Below are 23,714 nucleotides of genomic sequence, written 5' to 3' on the forward strand. Positions count from 1 at the left end.
ACCAAATCTTCCCAAATGTCCTGCATCAAACCAGATGTATTCAAATTGTAATTATATTTTATTTTTTTTACTAAATACTCAAATCTACATAACTAGGTACAGAATAAATGATTGATCAATGATTTTCAGAAGCAATTTATTACCTGAGACTGACATTTTTTTACATATATAATTTAGTGCTTAAAGAATTGACAGTTGCAAATGGCACTGGGTTTCAAGTCCAGTGTAAAGTACATCCACTGTGGTAAGGCACAATCTTAGCTTCATGATTTAGACATAAAAATGACAACAAGACCCCTTAGGAGATCATTACGTACTTACTCACACACTGCGCACATGGTTAAGGCACATAGAGATGATTCGTATGTGGAACATAATAAGCGTGTGGTGGCTTTAAAGCATCATGTAATGGCTGTCACTGCTGCTGATAATGTCACTGTTGCACTCCAGCGATTTGAGGACCAGCTCCAGCGCCGCTTTGCTCAAATTGAGGCTGTAGCGCTGCCTCACCGCAGACAGGATGTGAAGAACGTGACATCCTTTCTCCGCATCTATAAGAACAAGAAAAAATGTCCATCATGAGCTTAAAAGAGATGAAAAAACGGCTTTTGTGGGGAAAATAATGATTCAAATTGAATTAACATAATGGCTTAAGTAGGTGCAATTTTATCACTAATTAGTTCTTTGACAATATAATTAGGAAAGGAGCATAAAAGTGTCAGTCAATTGAAAACTTTAAGCATTTCATTCGGTGGAGAACTTGCATTTTTCTCTCTTTGAGTCCTCACGGATGACGTCTTTGACTGCAATAGCAAGTTCTTTGTCCTGTCCAGTCACCTAAAGAGAAAGATAAGTGATGAAAAGAAAAGTTTGACATGTTGCCTCGATTTAAGTATATTACAGGTATCCTCACAGTATAGACTTCATCTTGAGATTTCACCTTGCGATATAAAAAACCTTCATCTTGTAAAGTTTGGAGCACTTCCTTTAGGAGTTGGCGTAGCTTTTGGCAACCAGATGGACCAGCCACAGGTTCCTTTGACACAACAGGGAGCAGGTTATATACAGAAGGCGAACTCATCCCGGTACATAATCAATGACATAAAGCAACATAATTTACTAGTGATGGGCTTGTTTCGCTCTTCCCGAAGTAGATTGCTTCAAAGCCCTGCACGGAGCTTGATTCGCTAAGAGCTGGTCACGTGACTTGAGTGTCAAATGTCTCGAAAAGTGCTTCACTCTGCGGGTCGCGTATCGGTCTGTCAAAGCGGCTCATTGGCTCAGAGGCGTTTCAGTTTGTTCCCTTGACAGCTTTGAGCAGCGAGGCGCTAAACCGCAGATGTTTTTCTGGTCCACACTTTGGCAATGTAAACAGTAAGTGACAGTAAGTTTCCCCTGTTTCCAATACTAACACGTTCATATGGTGCCAGGCCGTGGGAAACGCAAGGAGCGCGATTTACAGTAAATAGCCGGCTAAATTAGTTGGCTCTGACTGAAATTTTTTTAAAGTTTGTGCATTGATGTCCTGCCCTGTTAATATAATACATCTACGGTCCTGTCTCGGAGCAGCAGAGTGGTAGGTGAGTGAGTCGGCCACGCCCACTGGAGCACAGAACCAGATTACAAGAAAAAAAGACTCTTATTTAGCTTCAGATTGAGATAAATGTATTTCAGACATTTAAACATTGAACAGATGAAGAGAGGAAATATTTATACATATAGTCTGAAATGGAATAGGCAGAAGCTGAAGCAATAATAAAGTCTGTCCACAAGAGGTCAGTGTTCAAACAGAATGAAGCATCTCAGAAGCTTTGAAGCCTGAGCTGTCACATGGCTTCACTCACCCATCACTATCATTTATGTATCATTTACCTGATCTTCTGCTGTCCCTTGGGGCTGGCTGAGAACGAGCGGCAGCAAAAGGTCTTGAACATCGTACGGTCTGAACTTTACCACAGACTTTTGGTTTAAGAAATCCCGGATGATGTTTGTTGCCTTGCCTTTTGAACTTGCAGATGCGTCGCTAAAAAAAAAAACAATACACAATTGAGGCCTTTTGCAATACAAGTGCTGTAAAGCTCATAAATAAACATAAAAACGTATTAATAATAAATGCAACACTGGTTATGATCTAATCCGTTGTCAGTTGTCTTGTTTTTTTTGTGGCTGACAGAGCACTGTGATGCCCCGAGACAGGACTCTTGAGAAATTGATACCTTGCGGTGTTGGATTGTAGTTGGAGTGGTTTGTCATAGCACCGTCTGTAGAGCTCAGGAAGCTCCATCATCCAAGCTATCTGTACCGCCATTACTGGGTCATCTACTTTATCTGGGAACACACACAGACACCGACAGACATGAGTAATATACAGCGGGTGAAGTTGACGAAGAATCTCACATAGAAAAACATTTGAACAGCAGTTTGCAAAAGAAAGATGAAAAGCATAAGGGTCACATAAATAAACCCGAGGCAAAGGGAACATTGGTGTTTGCACTTCAGCGACACTGGGGTGTAGGCGTTGTTTGGATGTCAAGCCACGATCGAGTTATATGGCAACAAAAACCATACCATGATTTTCTTAGAGCCTTGGTACACGCTTCAATATGTATTATGAGGTAACTAAAACTATCTAGCTTCTTCTGAGATTTCACACTTTCCTGTCATTGGTTAAATCCACTCAGTCACTCATTTCGAGATTGACAATGGCTGACAAATAGGAGGAGCGTGTGTCAAAAAGTAGACAGCATATGTCTGGGTTTAGGCATAAAAACTACATTAGATAATTCTTCTGTAATACGCAATGTGTTAAGATGGAAATTGGCATCAAATAATACTATGATGAATTGGACATCAACTCATTTTAAAGCATCTTGTGAAATTTGTACACACTGTATTGTTTGTTTAAGCAACAAGGGCTAACATTAACGTGTCAGGCAGCAAAATTGATGGAGCTGGAACTTGAAACCATAATGCAATTTTGAGATCTAAACAGCTGTTATAATACTCTGGAAAGACTTTAAACAGTCCTTGGGCAACACCCCTGTTTAGTAACAACACATAAGTACCTAGCAAAGCCTCTATTAACAATAAACTGAGCAATAGCCTACCACCATAATTTATTTAATCTGCGGTGTTAAGCATTTTTCATCTTGGTTGGTTTTAAGCGGCTACATAAATATTCCGGACAAACAAAAAAACAATATTTTGTTTTCATATCGCAGAGAGGTGACTTACAGAAAATTGAAGCACTGATTTCTCGTTGCTGCCTTGACGTTTTCACAGGACCCCTGACTCTGAGCAGCTCCCCAATCTCCACGCGACATCGTCTCTGCTGGGCACGTTGTAATTTCCTCATCTCAGCGACTGGATCAAACCCTCCTTGTGCTCCACTCGTATGTGGTTCGCCTCCTTAGGAGATAAAAATAAAACAGGACAAATGCATAGCAAAGCATATGAGGCAAGGACATCTTTCAATACGAATGAATAGATAGTGGTTAATGTTATGTGCATTTACTGTCTTACAAACAAAAAAGGAGGTAAGTATTATTAAAACCATTTAGAAGACTGTTCTTATACTTTGAGTACCTGCAGCAGAGGCCTCTTTTAGACACTCATTTTTCCAGCAAAGGCAGTTGATCACTCCTGTACTGTCATCCACTATAAAAATCAAGTGTCAATCACACTGTGCATCTGAAATGGATTGATGGAGAAGCTGCTAAAACACTTGCCTCCATAACAAAAGAAGTCATCTCTTTCCCTTTTGTAAACCACCGTTCCAAGTATATCAACTTTGTAGATTGGATGCGAGTTATAAAAGTAAATACCTAAACAAAATGAAAGAAAGATTATTAGTAAGAATAATAATACAAGCAATAAAAAGTATGTGGGACAAAAGAACAGACTAAAGGCAAGTTTTTGATGCACAACCTGGCACTTGTGTGGATTCTGTCATCTGTAAGATATCTCTGATGTACAGTCTAGCAAAAGCAGAGAATACCGGGTCCAGCCCCCATAAAATAAACGGCGTTTCTTCCTTTGGTTCCATTGTAACAAACTACATGTCATTGTGAATTTGTGGGAAATATCCGAAACGGTTTGTTTTTCTCTTCAACCCTTCTTTTATCACTGCACTTCCACACTTGTGTTGGCTAGCTCCAGCAAGTCCAGAAGTGACGCCTCAGAAGAAATCACGTGACTTTTACTTCGATTTATTATTATTTTTTTTTTTTGTATTTATTTTTTAAATTCAACGCCACTGTCACACACCACTGTCACACCGAATAAATAATAATACACAACATTTGTCTTAAAGCGAGTATTTACTGTTTGCGCTTACAACGGCTGGGCCCGTTTTGTGCCGCAATGCATCATGGGACTTGTAGTGTTCTGTACACAAAGAACCCAGACTGCGGTGAAATTTCAAACAATTTCGTCACAAAAAGAAACACAACGCAGCTTTTTATATTTGCCACAGAGCGACGTGACTCGTGTCTTTATTTTGAGGAGAAATCCGTCCGTACACGTTTCCGTCTCCGGTGCGGACGAGGGCAGCAAAATACCAAATTTGCCCCGCGCCAACTGTCAAACACGAGGAACAAGAGAAAGAGACCTGGGAGCGCGCACTCGTGAACGCGCACTGACACTAAATCCGCTACATTACTGGACCTTTACCACGCCAGGGGAATAGAGGGCTGTTTTGGTCCCGTTACACAGTTTACGGCTCGATCATCAAAGAAAACTCGTCGCTTTTATATTTTCCAAGACGGAGTATACTCTCTCGCGGGACTGAGTTGTTTTGAGGACGTTTTCTTTTCTTCCTTTTTGTTGAGGAAAAGCCCCAAAGGGTTTTTTTGTTTTTTTTTTATCGGGCCAGTGGTAGTAGGTCGCCAGGAGTTGGGACAACAGCGAGCTCCCTGCGCTACTTTGCATTTAAATAAAGTCGCTGTGGGACGATTTCACAATGGTTTTGTTACAGCTTGGTTAACCTCTTGCTTTTTTTCTGGGTTCAAAATGACCCGATTTGTGGCAACAGCGTTTTCTCTAAAGTGGTCCGAACCGTGTCAAAGGCTAAGCTAGTTCTTTTTTTTATGTTGTTTTGTCGCACAACGGGGTAGCGCGCCAGCAAACGTTTCAGCGTAGTGAGCATATTTAAGCCAATTTTTATTTTATTTTTCATTTTTATGTGTAAAAGTTGATTTCTTTCGTGACCTCCCTGGTTGCATGGTTCATTTTCCAGGATGTCGTTTTTTAATTTCCGTAAAATATTTAAATTGGGGGCTGACAAGAAGAAGAAACAGTATGAGCACGTCCGCAGGGATGAGAACCCAGAAGAAGCGTGGGACATAATCGGAGAATTGGGAGATGGAGCCTTTGGGAAAGTCTATAAGGTAAGAAGGACCGCCGTGATTTTACTACAAGCCCTTTATTTTCCTCTATTGTGATTGATTGTCTGTTTGGAAATCGATTCGATCCCATCCCATCAATTGTCTGATCACAAAAGCACAGTTTCTTTTCATTGTTGTATTCCCGACCCACCCACCAACATCCTCCAACCCCAAGCTAGAACAAACCCACGTGACACAAGGCATGACAGCTAAAATGTATGTGGTTATGAATTTCCTAGCTTTTCATCTGCTTACTTTGTGCCCATGTGACCCTCTCTCATTTGGAAACTTGCTCCACATCAAATATTGAAACGTATTAAAACGAGCATAAACAAGTGAAAGTCCACGTGACCTGTTTTAAATGTGAATAAAGTCATTTTTCTGAACATTACATCAGTTTCATAGAACTCTGACTCACCCTTCTTTCTTTGGCATAACACAGTAATAAAGACACAAGTCACTTTCTATGCCCAAAAATCAATGATAAACACCAAATAAAATGTCAAATAGGGAAAACCACATCTTTAATGGAGTATGGTTTTATCTTTTATATTTGGCTAGAAGTTGAAGACACGTCTCCCTTGTTTAGCTGCCAACTAACTGCTATTTTGGGCTGGTCTATCCCCCATTGTTGCTTTCCATTGTGCTCGAATTAACCCTAATCTTCTTGCACAATTAATTCAGTCACAAGTTCCCACTCTAGCGTATTAAACCCGCAATCCCCATGTGAAACTGAGCCCGTTTATGTAATAAGACTCCACAAATGCTGGCATTTCAATAATTTGGGGGGGGAAGTGAATGTAATAGCGTATAATGAATTAAGTGTCTTTGGTTTTCCACCACTGAAATGGCTGTAAGGCTCTTGTTTAGCCTTAAGGCTTTCTGGGTTCTCAAATGGTGATTGCGGAGCAGGGTTAGGTCAGCAGGAAGTGGCTACATCCTATATCACCGTCAGTGGTCACTTCGTTGAGCACATCCTGCCCACGAAAAAAAGCCAAAACAAACACTTGAATTTTCCACTCAAACTTGTTGTATGTTGTATGGGCGGCACGGTAGCGCAGCGGTTAGTGCTCTCGCTTCACAGCTAGAAGGTCCGGGTTCGATTCCCACCTGGGACGGGGCCTTTCTGTGTGGAGTTTGCATGTTCTCCCCGTGTCTGCGTAGGTTTCCTCCGGGCACTCCGGTTTCCCCTACCACTAAAAACATGCACAATAGGCCAGGATGAATGATGTGTGTGAGTGAATGTATGGTGATGGTCAGAGGGTCCGTTGGCGCAGACGTGTGTAGTCGCGAAAGCGCTTCTGTCAGTCTCCCCCAGGGGAAACTGAAGCTACAAACGTAGCTTTCCACCACCGAGTATGGAGTGGATGTACAACTGTCTCATGTAAAGCGCTTTGTGACTATATGTCTGTGAAAGGCGCTATATAAATAAAGATCTTCTTCTTCTTCTTCTTCTATGTTTTATCTTCTTCTGACCACTACAAGAAACCCACACACAGGAGCTTTTGGTCACTTATTTTGGCTATAAACTACAAAAGGAGTCAAGACGCAAGCTATGCAAAAGCAGTGACTTATTTACACATCATGTGGTTCCTAATCCTAACAATATTTTTTTTTCTTTGTTTTTAGGCTCAGAATAGGCAGACGGGCATCCTCGCCGCAGCCAAAGTCATCGACACCAAAAGCGAGGAGGAGCTGGAGGACTACATGGTAGAGATCGACATCCTGGCCTCCTGCGACCACGAGAACATCGTCAAACTGCTGGACGCTTTCTACTTCGAGAACAAACTCTGGGTGAGTCGTGCTTCCTTTGTGGCGACAGTGCTTCCTTTGTCCGTGATAAGACGAACCGGCTGAAGAAGAAAGAAGGGGGGGGGAGAAAAACAACACAAAGACGTATTATTTGTGGAAAACCTGCTGGGTAATGCTCAAATTCGACCACTTATTGCAGTTACGATGCGTGGAGGAATCGTGAAGTCCTACGGCAGCGTTAGATAACACATGGTATTTTCTATTTCCCTGTTAGACAATAGTCTGCTTGTTTCCCCATATACCACTGCAAGGTCAGAAACATACAGATTTCATGCCTGCTTTATGTGGACTGTGCTTGTTTATCCCATTTACATTAGGTGACCTCTTTCTGCAGCTTCCCTAACACTCAGTCACACACACCAGTGACGCCACTTTCATACACAGGCGAGGTGGTTGAAGAGTCTCGTCCATGAGTCGGAGCTGGAATCGAAAAACGGACATTTGGGCCCATAAACAGGACGCTCTAACCACTGAGCCACTGTCTAATGCATGTGGCAATGAGTGAGCTGTACTGAGCCAAATACATCAGTACAGGCAATGACATGCTTTTCACTGAAGAAAATAGCACGTTATTGAGCTTTATTGCAGCTTATTAGTGTAAGTTCATTAAGAAAAATAACCCTCCTGCTTGTTATAGCATCGGTAGCAATCATTTTTGCTGTCCTTTCTGCAGAAATGTGTCACACTGCACTTTACTTTGAAAGGAATAGGCCACCGTTCTTACCTGAGCTGAGACGAGTTGATGCGTTCCTGTCTTTGTGCGTGCGCTCAGTTGCGCAAAAATACCGAAGCTGTTGTGATGTTGTGTTAGCATGTAGCCTCTCCTCCTTGCCTCTATGGGGCCAAACGGGGGTGAAGTTAGAAGCGACCAAGCTCTTCCACGTTTCCCCTATTTAAATACGGTTACGTGAGTAGTTACACGATCCAAGTCTAGTAACACAAAATTAAACATGTCAATTGTGTAAGTGGATTAAAAAGGGGTACTATATTGTAAGGCATAATAACACCTTAGGAGTACTTTGACGTCTGTGCAGTAATATCTTCACTTAACTGCTTAGAAAATCATACATTTTCACGTAGCTGTATTTAAATTGGGGAAACATGGCAGAGCTTGGTCACTTCTAACTTCACCCCTGTTTGCCCCATAGAGGAGAGGAGGAGAGGCTAAATGCTAACAACATCTTCAGTCTTTTTGCGTGACTGACCAGACAGCGACGGCACTGTATTACAGTTGTTAGCGGTCGTGCTTCACAGCTCAAAGGTCCCGGATTCGATTCCCACCTGGACGGGGCCTTTCTGTGTGGAGTTTGCATGTTCTCCCTGTGTCTGCAAGGGTTTCCCCTACCACTACAAACATGTACAATAGGCCAGGATGAATGAGAGTGTGTGTTTGAGAGTACACATGGGGGAAAACAGATTTGAAATAAGCCCATGGCTACAATCCAGTGTGGCTTGTTTACATGCATGAGACCCATGTATGTTCATTAACATGCACTGTCCCAACCAAATAGGTAAGAACATATCTCAGTATGTAAAAACGGTGGCCTATTCCTTTAAGCACACACATGTTACCACTGTGTTATAACACTTTTTGTCACTTTGTTATTTCGTTTCTATTAATAACATGCCAAAATTGTCCTGAATTTTGTTAATGACGGATCCAAATTGATGAGTAATTGATTCCTTAACATATGTAAGCTCAAAAAGAAGCTTCCCATAGCAATTTGTCTACGGGAAGCAGCCATAGACCGATGTTTGTTTGTGGTTTGTTACATATGACCAAGTGTTCTGTCCCTGTCATACATTTTTAAATCACTTTCCCTGGTAATACATTGCAGCAATTATTACCTGGGTGTTACAATTCAGTGCATTCCTCTTCCTAAACAATCTCTTCCTCTCCATTGTGCCGGGAACAATAGCCACAGCCTATTGGAGTTTGTCTGTAGATTCTGATCTTGGCCTCTGCGGCACCTGTCTGTATGAGAAAGAAGTTATTCAGGCCATTTCCTATGCGAGATGAAAGGCCTGATTTTCAATAGTATCGCCAATAAGCGCGGCTTTGACAGTGACAAAAATATGTGCTAACTAATAATCTTTTCTTCTGTTCGGAGCTGCTCTCTGAAATGCTGCCTTTTCCACGTCTTGTAGTGTTTCTCACAGTTTTCTCCTGGGACAGGGGTGGTACATGAGATCCTTATTTGAATCATTTGTCTAATTCCTTTCAACCCCAGTCTTCTTGACCAAGACTTTGAGATAGATTCCTGAGCACTGCACTGTTGTTGCCCACCGTGGATGCTGACCTATCTTCATGAAAATCATTTTTTTAATGACAAATCTAAGGCTGTCAGCGCTGCTCTTTCGATGTGTGAGAGAAGGACTGATCTAGATCATTGGAAAGAGCACAGAGGCTCCGAAAACCAGTAAAATACATAGGAAATGACAGGTTGCTCTGTGGTTAAATGCTTAAAAATGTCTCTACTGCATAGACAATTGGATGATTACTAGAAATTATGTGACTTCTTACCTCAAATGTCTTTTTAGTACAGAATCAGCCTACACTATGAAAGCCTTTCTCTTGTCCAGCACATGAAGTAGATGCCCTTTCACTTGTTCAGAGTTTTGTCAGATACTGCAGCAGACAGTGCAGAGGAAGCCCCAGCCCTGAGTTCCTCCTGCCCCACAGCACACAGTACAGACCTCAGTGCGGCCCATTGTACCAGAAGAGGCTAAAACAACAGCGCGCCTACAGAAACACTAGGGCAGCACGTCAATAGGCACGACTGTTCGGGGACTGAAACGCTGAGAAGTCTTGTAAGGGCTTTGTTGCTGGAAGTGGAGCAGATCCGAGCAGCTCTCCTGAACAAAGGGCTGAACTCTTGAGCAAAGATTGAATTTCAATGATTGGCCAACTCTATCGGGAAGTATTTAAAGGGCATAGGACAGGTTTTCATGCTTTCTAATTATTATTTTGTTCGCCTGTGGGTACTATCATAGTTTTAATCCATTAATCCATTGAAGAAAAGGTAGACATTTTTCTTGTAGGGCTTCACACTATATCACCAAATTATTGGTTTTGCAATTGAGTGATGCAATATCCGTATCATTTTAAATATCTCCAGTATTCTACAGACTAACCCTTAAATAATACAATGCTGGCTTAAGAAAAATGTGCAAATGTTTTTTTAGTCATGATTTTCCCCCTTTTGTTAAATTTCAAGCTTGTGTTGGTCTCAGGTCTTTTACTTTTTGTTGAAAAGAAAAGAATTGTTTGCACCTTTGTTTGTTTGTTTGTTCATGTCTGTGAGATAAAATATTTCCTTTTAAATCATGAGTTTGTTCTGGAAAGGCATCAAACATGAGCTCTATTTTAGTCGGCGATACACAACTTTAATAGTTACAGCCATAGTTTACTTGTTCAGATCTAAAGTGTTGCCCACAGGAGAGAGGAATACATGTTTCTGATCACAGCAGACTGGTATCCGATCACCTGAGCGTGAGCCGCTGACAGGTGGCCGTTTTCCCGTCATACACAGGGCCATAGAGCCACTGCAGTTGCCTTTGGGGAGATGCAGTGGCTGATCAAGTCGGGTGGTCTCGTTGGGGTCTCACGATCTTTCCGTGACATCAGAGACTGTCTGGAGCAAGTCGGACAGAAATCTAACCGGCATGCACCGTGTGTCTGCAGTTCGCTGTAAAAACTGCGTCCGTCTGACTCATCTCGAACGGGCCTATTCACACAGGTGCAACCGGCTTTATAAATTGCATGTCATGTGACCAAAGATATCACATGACAGGACATAGTATTTAAAAAAAATATGATAAAAACATGTAGATACCATCATGATTGATCACATACTACGACAATGACATCAGGAGAGTTTGAATTCCATATTTCGGGGATCATTTTTCGATCCTGGTACGTGGTTTACGATACCAATACCTGAACGATTTCTTGATGCTTATACTAAACTATTTCTCATCTAGAACCCGAAAACAGAACAATGATGTTAATATTGATGCAGCATACGACTAATAGTTAGGGTGGACAGTTTCCCCCACCTGAGCTGTAGCTCTCTGCAGTTCATTCAGGGTCATCATAGGCTTCTTGGTAACAGCTGTGGTCAGTGCTGTCCTTGTTAGGTCAGTAAGTTTACGAGGACGGCCGTGTCTTGGTAGGCTTGCCGTGATGCCAAACTCTTTCCATTCCTGGATGGTGTATTTCACAGTTGCTGGAAGTGGAGCATAACCTAACCCAGCTTTATACTTCTCAATAACTGTATCCCGGACCTGTATGGTGTGTTCTTGGACTTCATGATGTTGTCTGCACCCCAATAGTCTCTTAACAGACCACATTAGATTACACACAGGTAGACTCTATTTTTGTCATTGGGTCAACATGTGATCATTCAGAAATCATCAGGCAACTTCTGAAGGCTCTTGGTTGCACTTATCACTTCATGATTGTGTCACTTATTGTGTGTCTTTCACATAAAATTTCAATGAAATATAATTAACTTATGGTCCATAGTGTGGCAAAATGTCAAAAAGTTAAAGGGGGCCCATACATACCACTGTTTACGGTATGCTCACATATATTTGAGCTAAAACAACCAAGTAACTTCTTTTAAATGCTGTCGCTGGACTCAACAGGCATCAACTCTGAGATATAATTCTTTTTTCAGTGCCTGCTTTTCAATACTACCTAAACTTTTAAACCGGGATATTGTTTAACTGCACCCAGCCCTACACTTTAGGCAACAACATATTTCTCAATGACCTCTTCAAAGCAGAACTACTTGTACTTCCTCTTCCCTGCGTGTAACGTTTTACAAATCTCTGCACAGAGGGCTCACATCATTAATACAGTAATCCGGTGTTGTGTCCAGGCTAAATAAAACCACTCTTCCCCAAGATGCTTCACCTTATCTGCCGCTACGACCCAGGCCAAGGTGCTGTGTCCATAGAAACTCTAATCCTATTTACAGTAGAAAAAAAAACCTGAGCTCGCGAGATACGGCTTGCCTGCTGCCTCAGGACTGAGTGTTGAAACCTGTCCACACTGTGTCCCCAACTGGGCCAATCCTCTTACGTCAGCGCCACACACTGCAGCTCCAAACGCCTTGAAGAGCTAAGCGTTCCATTCACAGGCAGGCCATGTTCATTCAGTCACACTTACATCGCCTGACTCAAATGTCCCAGTAACTTGTATATTTCACTTGGAGCTCACTCAGTCTGAGAAATATGTCTCTGGCCTAATCTGGCTAAGTTTGGTCTGCAGCATCATGGTATTTTTGATAAACTCATACTGAAGCATCCTACTCATGCGTCACACTTCTACTTCTCCCACATTAGCTTTTCTCTGGCAGCTAACGCCTAGTGAGGGATTTTTTTCGTACGGGGATAGAGGACAACAACAAGATTTATAGCTTGTTATGTTTGGGGAAATAGAGCTGTCAATAAATTGAGTAGATCACATACTGTGCATTGCATGTTTAACCTCTTCCCACCCGCAAAAAACAAGTGTATTTTCTTTATTTTTATCTCCTTTTTTTGTTTCTTTTTTCTTTTCTTTTTTCTAAAGGGAATAAAATGCACTGTCTGTGTATTTTCTCCAGTTCGGCTTTACCCAAATCTAAACGCTTCTGTACTAGAGAGCTAGCATATAGGCCAGGGTAAACTCCTCATTGGAAAGCTAAGACCTACAAAACTGATCTAAACTGATCTTTTTCCTTGCGTTGTTGCCGTTTTGTTGTCACTTTTTTTCACTTTCTTTTTCATCTAATTTTTGCAACTTTTTCACTTTTCTTTTGCTATTTTTGTTCCTCTTGATAGGGTTTTTTGCACTTTTGTTGATTTTTTGTCTCTTTTTTGCTGCTCTTTTGCCACTTTTTGTTGCTGATTTGTGGCTTTTTTGGGTCACTTTTTATATTTTTTTGATGCGTTTTCATCCTTGCTTTCTCATTTTTGTCACTATTTTGATGCTTTTTTTCAAGAAGCCTTTAGATTTGGGTAAAGGCAAACTGGAGAAAATGTGCCCATACAGCCACTGGGTCACTGAAAAGTCAAATATGCCCAAGTATCAACCTTTTTTTAACGTAAAAAGTTGCATAGTGCCCCTTTTAAAGAGACTAGATGCCCGTTGGAAATGTTGCGCTCACTACTGCCGTCTCAGGTCTTACGTGTAACTGCACCTTGGATATTTAGGTCGTGCATGACGCCGGTGTACAATCGAAACAGACGGCTTGTCGAGTTGCACTGCTTCTCGTTGCTGCGCATGTGCAGAACTATCGAGTCATTTTACATTCAGCCATCGAGTTCCGCTTTTCCAGCAAATAACATGATTTAATACATTTTACTGTCGAATTTGGCAGTCTATTCTACATGTAATTAGTAAATGACGTAGCTGCTAAAACAAAAATCTTTCGGTTGAAAATATAGGCTTTAAAAACAAAAAAAAGTACAAGTTTTGTCAATATCATGAAGCATGACCGTTTAAATGTAATAAAAGTTGCTAAGGAAAGAGTTGTCTGCTCTTTAGTTACGTAATATTATGCAAGACAAAGTTTACCAACTGTTAATAACTCGTTTTTAATGAGAAACAAAGACATGCGCACTGATTCTGTCAGTGCAGCTTGACAAAGAAGTGCATCTCGACGTTACACCGGCAATGAAGCATGTGGGAATACGGGTAAACTATATCAGTTAAAAGAACAAGACACTCATGTACCTGCTTGTAACTTCTAACAACTAATCTTTTATTTTATATCATAGGGCTGGACGATGAGGCAATGATGTATCATAATTTTTTTTCCTCATATTGATTTTGTTTATTCATAATAGAAATGAATACATGATTCATGAACTTAGACATATCTTTTATTCAAACCTGAGCTCAAACATAAACAAATGCTTTCCTCGAGTGTAATTCAACACACAAGAATCTCATTGCCAAAGAAATGGCTGCAAACCTGTCTTATAAAGTCCCATGACGATTATTGAGAAGGACAGAATGAGAGATTGCGATTCATTGCCCAGCTATAGTGTATCAGTGATTTATTTATTTGGTGATGGATTGTGCTGTTTTAATGAGAACAGCTGACCTTCAGGAACAATAAAGCTTTATCTTCGTGTCTATCTATCGGATTTGACATAAAAACATTCAAATCTATTTTTCAGATTTGCAACCCCTCATAAAAACGTTCACACAGCCTGATGATTTAGAGTTTCGCCTTTGTACGAGCACAATAGATGTTTAGCAGGATGGGTAGACGTGTGTAAACACTGGAACCTTCCAGTCCTTCACAATAGAGTCACAGAGTTCAGTGTGTTGGTGCCCGATTGACCTGTAAATACCAACAATGTTTTCTGTTGCAAAACATCCGATATTTGTAATTCACTTGTGCATTTTTTAACAAACTGCAAATATTTTGTGACAGATCCTGATCGAGTTCTGCGCAGGAGGGGCTGTGGATGCTGTCATGCTGGGTGAGTCATCATCATCTTTAGATTAGATAATCAAAGCCTGTTTGTAAAACAAAAAGCAGCTTTTACCAAAACAAAAAAAGTCACAGAGGACACTTCAACCACGCTGACAGTACAAATCTCCTATTTCATGTTGATGTAGTTGTAATTGTGTAGCTTTGTCTGTCCACAGAGCTGGAGAGGCCCCTGACAGAGCCACAGATCCGAGTGGTTTGCAGACAGACGCTGCAGGCGCTGGTTTACCTCCATGAAAGCAAGATCATCCACAGAGACTTGAAGGCGGGCAACATCCTCTTCTCCATGGACGGGCAGGTCAAACTGGGTATGTTTCAGATTCAGGGCAGTAAAGTAAAAAAAAAAACAGGTTCTCAATGCACTACAAGCAAAGTTATATAACAATAAGGCAGGGTAACACTGCCTCTGGAGATAAAGCTGCTATTTTTGCGTAGTGCCATCTTGTCCTGGGGCAAGACACTTCCTACATCTTTCTTAAGTATGTGGCAACTATGAAGCCTAGTAGCCTACAATCACCAAGAGTGGAAAGTGAATGAATAGTGCAATGGATGCACTTTGTATATGTTTAAAGGTGCTTTTGATATCAAAGAGATATTTCAAGATTTTTGACATAGGGCCTCATTTCCTAGTTATCCAGAGTGTTGTTGATTTCTTGAGTTTTTTTTTATTTTTTTATTCATGCAGTCCTTATATTTGAAGAGTTTAGTAGTGCTAGGCTAGTACATGTCTATGGTAATCCAAACGTTGCCATATCTGATTTGCAGAAAGCTCCTTTGTGAATTCCACTTGCAGTAGTGCCGGCCGCAGGTAAACAAACTGCTGTAGATCCGGTAACCTAGCAGATCACTCCGCCGTTGCGTAGCTTACAACCAGGAAGCTAAAGCTGCTCAAATATAAGTTCTTTTAAATGCAAAATGGCTATATTTAAAAAAAATATTCAGTCAACACAGACATTTATATCTCTGGTGTTATAAGATTTGCCTCAGGTGCACTGTGCTTGGGTCAGACTGTTAATGCAGGCTACTAGTTACCATAGACATGCGCCAGCCTAGCACTAGCCTAGCACCACTAAACTCTTGAATTAAAAAAATAAATCTCCAGAAATCACTCTCAGCACTCAGGATAACCAGGAAATGAGGCCCTATGTTAAACATCTTCAAATATCCCTTTAAGGCAGTGATAACTGCCATGTTTAGCAGAGGAAACGGCTATGATCTATAAAAACAGTGTAAGAAGTGCTTTCTCCGCTTGAATTTCTTTGTTCTTTTTGTGTTATTATGGATTCTCTCTTCACTTTCTCACCTCATCTGACCAATATGTTAGAGAATTGGTTATTTTCCATTGCACCAAAGTGTATCCTGACCAGTTGCCACCGACAGTTGCTGGGATAGTTAGTCTTCTGCCTCACACCCTTTACAGTGAGAAGAGTAGATGAATTTAGAGTTGCTCAATTAACACATTATTTTCTACACTATTGCACCATAAGCACCACTGTGTGACAGTCTCTTCAAACCTGTTTTGCACACCGACCTCCGCACTGCGCACTTTATTCCTTTATCCACAGTACAGTTATACTTTCCTCTTGTGGTCTGTGACTGTTGCTACTGGAAAGAGTGTTTCATAGTCAAACTGTTTATATCTCCAAAACCAGCGTTGCCCAGAAGTGCCATAAAATCATGTACTGTACTTAAGAAAACCTGATTATTTTTGCTCAAAGCTCAAAATACTTTTATTGGAACTGCAGCTCAAAGATATCCGTCCTACTCCGTGCTTTCTTTAGTGCTTTAAAGCCAGAAGCTTGCAGTTCCACATGATCCATCTCATGATAGACGCCTAATACATTTTGGTGTGTGAATGCCACAATCCACACGAGAGCGACACACTTGAATTAGCCGGCTTTATTTAAAACCGAGCACAGTCTGCAGCGCTCCGAGCACAAAGATGTTAGACAGTACAGCCACAGCAGTGCGATGAGTCATTCCTGCCTGGACACGGCTTATTGAAATCACACACTGCCAGCTTTTTATTCCAATGACATAACTCGCAATGCAATCTCATGAGCTCTGTGTATAATAACTACTGGGTATCGCATGACAACGCAGTGTTCTAGTCCTGCATTGTGTTTTTGAATGGGGTCAGGTAAGAGTGCTGTTGATAGCTTGATAAATACAGCAGGTGAAAATCATTAATAACGCGCCATAATATGTGAAAAAAATGTGATATCTGGTTTCTGTGGGGCATTAAAAGTCATTAAATGAAACATGGCTAAATTAAAGCTGGAGTACCTGACTTTTTGTTGTTGTAGAGTACATTTACTTCTGTCATATAAGAGTATGTTGTAAACACAGCAAAAGAACAGACCTTGGTGCTATGTCTTCACCTACAGGTTTATAGAGTGATGGAAGATAAAAGAAGAATCTTAATTAGTGTAATTTTTTGGGGGGTTGGTCCTCCCTGCTTCACTTTTCCACTGCTCAAAGCTAAACACAGGCAGGAAACGTGCATATAATTAATTTGCTTGAACAATTTGGATATGCGGGAGAGCTAGAATGAGTTTAGGCCAAAACTAAAAATGTCAAAGATTGAACAGAAAAAATTAGGTACCCCAGCTTTAAAGGAATAGGCCACCGTTTTTACATACTGAGATATGCTCTTACCTCACTTTAGCGGAGTTAATATATCCCCGTCTGGTCTTTGTCCGTGCGCTCTGCCAGGCAAACGGAGCACATACGCAGCCTCTCCCACATGTCACATAGCTCCAAAAAAGCTCACGATAGAAGCTACCAAGCTCTTCCACGTGTTCCCTATTTAAATAAAGTTACATGAAGTGTTTTCATGCGAAGTATATTTACACAGAAATGTAGCATGTCGATTTTATAAGCAAATAAAAAGGGGGACTATATTGTGAGGCGTAATGATACGAGGAGCAAAACGTCCGCGCAGTAACTCCTAAAACTCCTAAAGACTTCCCCCCGCTCACTTCCGTCAATAACCTTTAGGAGTTACTGGGCGGACGTTTTACTCCTCGTATCATTACGCCTCACAATATAGTCCCCCTTTTTATCTGCTTCTAAAATCGACACGTTACATTTCTGTGTAAATATACCTCGCATGAAAACACATCACGTAACATTATTTAAATAGGGAACACGTGGAAGAGCTTGGTAGCTTCTATCGTGAGCTTTTTTGGAGCTATATGACATGTGGGAGAGGCTGCGTATGTGCTCCGTTTGAGTGACAGAGCGCACGGACAAAGACCAGACGGGGATATATTAACTCGACTAAAGTGAGGTAAGAGCATATCTCAGTATGTAAAAACAGTGGCCTATTCCTTTAAAGCAGTACTAAGTAACTCGTGCACCCTAGAGGCCATTAGTGCGTATTGGTGACTCTGACCCGGTGGCAGTCAAGTTGCAAGCATGGTTTTCTGGGGGATCAAAGACCCCGCAATCATCCCAGTAACACTTGTATTACTCCCAAAGGGACTACGGAAAGGATTTATTATGGGAAACAAGTTACTTAGTATTGCTTTAAGGCCTTAAAAGTCTTTTAAAAGCATCGAACCTGATTCAAACTGGCATCAAATCTAAACAGTGACATTGCTCAACTATTTTTACTGCTTACATTTGTGAAAAGCACAAAACCTAAAACAAATTCAGCTGCAGTTTTGACGGAAACTTTACACAATATTTTGCTGCGTTGTGTCCAATTTAGCTTTCAATATCAACATTAATTCCCCTGTTTGATTGAATGTCTTTCGAATAAAGCATTAAGAATATCGTATTTAGGCATTAAAAAGCATTCAGTTTGACTTGCTGTCTCCTGTAGAAACTTGATTTTGCCAAAGCCGTTAAACACAGTACGTTACAATACGATATGTTTCAACTAAATGTGTACGCAAATGTAACTTTAATAAATGGCACCTCAGGATAATAACAAGGCTCTCATGATACTAAATTAGATGAACTATGACTAACACTGAACTTCTGCAAATGTTTAAGTTAAGTTTAACATTTTAGGCTGTTGACGTGTTAGCAAAGTTGTGTAGCCTAAATCTCAGTCAGGTGAAAGTCCTGCAATATATTAACCTACAATATATTATGATTTCATAGTCTCTAATAGCATAATTGATTTGACTGAACAACATGTCCAGATGAATTCATGTTTTGCACCACGTTATGTAAGAATAGTCAATTCCTGCAATCCTAAAGTCACATGCAAACACATCTTAAGAGCATGCTGTATTGAGTGCTATAAATATTCAGCTAATCTCCCTTGGTCGTACTGTTTTGCTCTGATTACTTTGCTTTAGGGAGCAGCCTTTGACCACTTTCAAATGAACGGCTGGATTGTTTGTAATACATGATTTCCCTTGTCCTTATTTGTGCCGCATGTGTTCCAGCTGACTTCGGGGTGTCTGCCAAAAACACCAAAACACTGCAGAGAAGAGACTCCTTCATAGGAACCCCCTACTGGTGAGACAGCACATTGTTGCTGTATAATAACTGATAAAGAGCATCGAGTTAAGCTACATTTAATCAACTGTTGTTTTTTTCTTCAGGATGGCTCCGGAAGTGGTGATGTGTGAAACGTCTAAGGACCGTCCGTACGACTTCAAGGCGGATATCTGGTCTCTGGGGGTGACCCTGATTGAGCTGGCTCAGGTTGAACCGCCCAACCACGAGATGAACCCCATGAGAGTGCTGCTGAAAATCGCCAAAGCGGATCCTCCCACGCTCATGCAGCCGTCCCGCTGGTGTGTGCCCCGACGACAAAGTCTGATTAACTTGTGAACGGCTGGGCGGCGGTGGCTCAGCGGTAGAGCGCTCGGTCACAAATGTAAAGATTGGAGGTTCTTTGTGGGCTAGAAGTACCTTGTCTGTGCATGAATGCGGCGTGTGAGTTAGTGATTAGTTGTGGCTGAATGGGAGAAGACTGTGGCTACAGAATCTACGGAATTGAAGAGTGTATGAAACTGTCCAGTAACTATGAGTGTGTAAAAAGCAGTGTAGACAAAAGCTTATCACCTCAAAAGACTGTGTCAGTTGCTGAGATCTAAAAGTCCCCAGCACCAAAACAACTCAGTACCAATGACAGCTTAATAGCGTTTGTCGACCACTGGAGAGCTTACACAGACATGTATTGAAAACATGGTGAAACATATGTCAACATTGCAGTTCAAGAGAGAAACACTGTTGCTTTTACTCAACATGCAGTAAACGAGTCTATTAAATCATATCTGGTTTTGTTTGACTTTGTTTCTGTCTTTAGGTCTCCAGAGTTCAGCGACTTCCTCAGACGATGTCTAGACAAGAATGTGGACAACAGATGGACCGCTGCACAACTTCTGCAGGTGTGAGAACGCGTCTCCTGAGATAGTATGATTGAAAATGATTAGTGGTGGGATTCAAACTTTTGAATCAAGTTAATTATAGGGTTTGTCATTTATTAATCGTGATCGAAATTATAAAACAATTCAAAAACCCTTTTTTGCGACTAAATTATTGAATAAATCGATGGACACATGAGCTAAACAACAAATGTATTTATGGTTGTTAATCTGCTAAGCCAGTGCTTCCCAAACTGGGGTCCTGGGCCCCCTGGTGGGTCTCAGAGGCACTTCATGGGGGCCCCTAAAGCTTTTACATAAAGCAAGTATGTTGATCAAATTGGATTTTAAAAGCAAATGTATATGTATTTGTTAAAATGTACTACTTAAAGACAGTTTTTGACTTGCATATGTATTCATTCTTATTTAGAATGTAATTTTGGCTGTAAAAAAAAACAACAATTCCTTTAAATAGAGTAAATTATTCATATTAGGGGGGCCCTGAAAGATTTTCAAATGGATAACGGGGCCGTGATGTCCCGGACTTTGGGAATGGCTGTGTTAAAGGGACTCTACGGAGTTTTAAAAAGTATTAATGTTAAAAGTAAGTATTTTCATCTTCTTACAACATGTTCCAGCCATGTCCTAATGTGTAGAATGAGCTCAGACTTGTTCACCACAACTGCCTCTAAAATCCTGCACTGTCACTCAAAAAGGTGTTAATTCGGGTCCGAAGTGCCGTCAGGCACGAGCTTAATATAGAACCTGCAGCTACACGTAAGACCTGAGGTGAAAGTAGTCAGTATAAAAATGACCAACTTGCATCTAGTCCCTTTAAATCTTTGTAATTAATTTATTAATCAAAATTAACGTGTTGAAGTCCGAACATAAACGTTAAGCTTTGTAGCCGTTTGGAATCATACTCTGCAAATGAAATTGTCCTGTTCTGGTTTAATCCTGCTTAGAACAAGTACACTGTATGCAAATGCCATGTTGTTTGCCATTACTGTCGTTTTAATGGCTAAGCATGATCAGACCCTATTGTGTACAGCAGATGCCTATTTAAATCAAGTTAATCCCTGTAATAAATATGGCCCCAGCTGCCACATCAGGGCTTACCTGTGGGACATATGTGTCAGGTGTACTCATCCTGTGCCGCGCTGACGTCAGAGCAGGCTGTGCTTTTTCCATGAGCTCTCTTGTGCTCTGCCAAATCACTGCCAGTCTGCAAACAGTGTCTGTAGGAGACACACGTCGGATACATTGCACATTTTACAATAGGCTTTTGGCGGGAAAGTACGAAGAAAATGGGTTTAAAAATGCTAAATAATGGAGTGCCACCTGTGAAGGTCTTGATATCTAAGAAGCTGCATATTCTGGGGCCAGCGATACACTATGTGCAGCAGATTTCGAAACCAAAAAAGGTATGTTGTATTGAAAATATAGATGGTAGTGTTGTTTTTCATGGAAGTGCAAAGCATTGTAGCCTTAACCATTGATGGCAGTATGTTATCAGAAAAAAAAACACAGCGATTTGAAGCATTTTGTGTACAGTATACACATTTGTTTCTTATCTAGTTGAACACATTAAAAGGATAGGATGCAATTTTTATTCATTGATAGACCTGGGATGAAAAATAGGCCTCAGAAAACCACATGAATTAATGCTGAATATATTTTTCTTGCCCTCAGCACCCGTTTGTGTCGAGTGTCGTGGATAACAAGCCGCTGCGGGAGCTGGTCGCTGAAGCCAAGGCTGAGGTCACGGAAGAGATCGAAGAGCACAAGGAGGAGGAAGAGGAGGAGGAGGCAGAAACACGGGTGAGTAATGTGCACTCGTATATCTTAGCCTCAAGTTGGCCTCAGTATAGCACATGTGGCCTTTACATTGGATTGGATATTATGAAGACCTTGAAGTTTGATCTAAAATATTAACCATTCTTACATGCAGGTTTTAGTCTATTACTGTTTTATCATTTTAAGCAACTGTATAATTTGCTTTATCTTGTAATGTATTCAAACATAGTCCCCACCAATGTGCACTATGTCTAGTTATTGCAGGAAATTGCTTGGTTTATGCTTTCTGGCATCAACAATTATTCGCATGAAGTTATTTCAACACTGTATTTTGTATCATTGTCTTATGCATTTGATATACAGTGGGAAGAAAAAGTAAATGCACCATTTGGAATTTCTCGCGTTTCTGTCTAAATTGGTCATAAAATGTGGTCTGATCTTCATCAAAATCATAAGAATGAGTAAACAGTGTCCACTTAGCCTGATACCACCCAGACATTTACATTTGATCATATTTGTATTGGCCATAACATGTAAACATTCACAGGAGAGCATGGAATAAGTAAGTACACCGACTGAATCTTGCTGAACTGCAGCAGTTTTGTAAAGAGGAATGATCCAAGATTCATCCTGATTGTTGTGAGCATCTAATCTGTTTTTACAGGAAAGCAGGTACTGCTGCAAAAGAAGGATCAGCCAGCTATTTAATACTGGGGTTCACTTACTTATTCCACGCTGTTGTGAATGTCTCAGGTATCTTTGAAACATTTTTTTCCATTGATGATACAGCAAGTTGTCCAGGCTCAATGGAAGAATCAATTCACAAGTTTATCAAGATAATTTGTAGGAAAAACTGACATTCACAACAGCGTGGAATAAGTGAACCCTTGTATTAAATATCTGGTTGATCCTCCTTTTGCAGCAATAACTGCTTTTCTGTTGTTGTAGATTAGACGCTCACAGTGATCAGGATGAATCTTGGACCATTCCTCTTTACAAAACTGTTGCGGTTCAGGGAGATTGAGGGGGTGTACTTACTTATTCCACGCTTTCCTGGGAATGTTTACATGTTATGGCCTTTTTCTTCCCACTGTATATGTAGATGGCAAAAAAGACACTGATTGTAAATACTTTGCACTCTGCAGGGCCACAAACGCGCTCCATCGGACGTCAGCGTTGCCAGCTCGGAAGATGAGAAGATCCTGCTGTCCCCCACCAGTTTAGAGTCCGTCCCAGAGACCATCGAGCCCCTCTCACCCCTCACACCCCTCACCCCGCTCACCCCCCTCGCCCCTCTACCCGGCCCTGGTGCTATCCTGCCCGTAGCCAACCACGTGGAAGAGGAGCAGAAAGAAGAAATTATCGACACTCCCATGGAAGAGATAAAGGGAACGACGGAAGAAAAACCAACAGAGGCTGAGGTTTGCGTCGCACAGACTGAGCCCGACGCGCCGGCTAAGGAGATGGAGCAACTGGAGCTCACTGCGGAGGACGAAAAGGAAGTGGACACAGCAGAGGTCACAGAAGCCACAGCAGAAAGTCCAGAGGTGATTGAAATGCCGCAACAAGACAAGACGGAAGCAGCGGAGGAGCCGACGTCACCGACCGAGGAGGAGGAGGAGGAGAGGTACAAAAATCTGAAAGTGACCGTGACGCTGCCGGACCAAGTCGCCTCAAACAAGGAGAACGGAGAGAAAGAGGCGGAGAAAGAGGTGGTGGCCGCCAAAGAGGAGAAAGAGAAAAACAACAGCGGCGTCGACCTCAACCTGTCCATCTCCAGCTTTCTGTCCAAAACTAAAGAGCCCACTTCAGTTAATATCCAGGTATTCACAATTTATCATGAATAATAATTAAGAGGGTGATAAAATCTATAGGCCTGGGGAAAAAAGTTCTAA

General features: G+C 41.3%; 2 protein-coding genes across 2 annotated transcripts in view; one reads left to right on the forward strand and one right to left on the reverse strand.

Moving 5' to 3' along the window:
* Positions 1–254: 254 nt before the first annotated feature.
* stn1 (STN1 subunit of CST complex) lies at positions 255–4,154 on the reverse strand. Its single transcript, XM_079553136.1, has 9 exons — positions 3,928–4,154; positions 3,729–3,824; positions 3,586–3,657; positions 3,235–3,408; positions 2,217–2,328; positions 1,873–2,023; positions 914–1,036; positions 765–837; positions 255–551 (listed from the first exon to the last, which is right to left on the reverse strand). The coding sequence occupies exons 1-9, from the start codon at positions 4,043–4,045 to the stop codon at positions 394–396; spliced, it is 1,077 nt and encodes a 358-aa protein (XP_079409262.1). The 5' UTR covers positions 4,046–4,154; the 3' UTR covers positions 255–393.
* A 452-nt stretch (positions 4,155–4,606) lies between these two features.
* The window catches only part of LOC306960780 (STE20-like serine/threonine-protein kinase), a 29,439-nt gene continuing 10,331 nt past the window's right edge, over positions 4,607–23,714 (forward strand). The window contains exons 1-9 of the mRNA XM_079553316.1: positions 4,607–5,387; positions 7,014–7,178; positions 14,633–14,681; positions 14,851–15,000; positions 19,096–19,168; positions 19,255–19,449; positions 19,965–20,046; positions 21,715–21,843; positions 22,965–23,642. Of these exons, the coding sequence (XP_079409442.1) occupies positions 5,238–5,387; positions 7,014–7,178; positions 14,633–14,681; positions 14,851–15,000; positions 19,096–19,168; positions 19,255–19,449; positions 19,965–20,046; positions 21,715–21,843; positions 22,965–23,642 (1,671 nt within the window). The 5' untranslated portion in view covers positions 4,607–5,237. The remainder of the gene's footprint in view (positions 5,388–7,013; positions 7,179–14,632; positions 14,682–14,850; positions 15,001–19,095; positions 19,169–19,254; positions 19,450–19,964; positions 20,047–21,714; positions 21,844–22,964; positions 23,643–23,714) is intronic.

This window comes from Gobius niger (assembly GCF_951799975.1).
Source record: "Gobius niger genome assembly, chromosome: 3".
Classification (NCBI taxonomy): Eukaryota; Metazoa; Chordata; class Actinopteri; order Gobiiformes; family Gobiidae; genus Gobius; species Gobius niger.

Coding starts and splice junctions, on each gene's coding strand:
- stn1 (XM_079553136.1), bottom strand. CDS start 4,045: ATGGAACCAAAGGAAGAAACGCCGTTTATTTTATGGGGGCTGGACCCG. Junction 2,329..3,234: donor AATCAGTGCTTCAATTTTCT/GTAAGTCACCTC, acceptor GTGTGTTCCCAG/ATAAAGTAGATGACCCAGTA. Junction 2,024..2,216: donor CTACAATCCAACACCGCAAG/GTATCAATTTCT, acceptor TTTTTTTTTTAG/CGACGCATCTGCAAGTTCAA.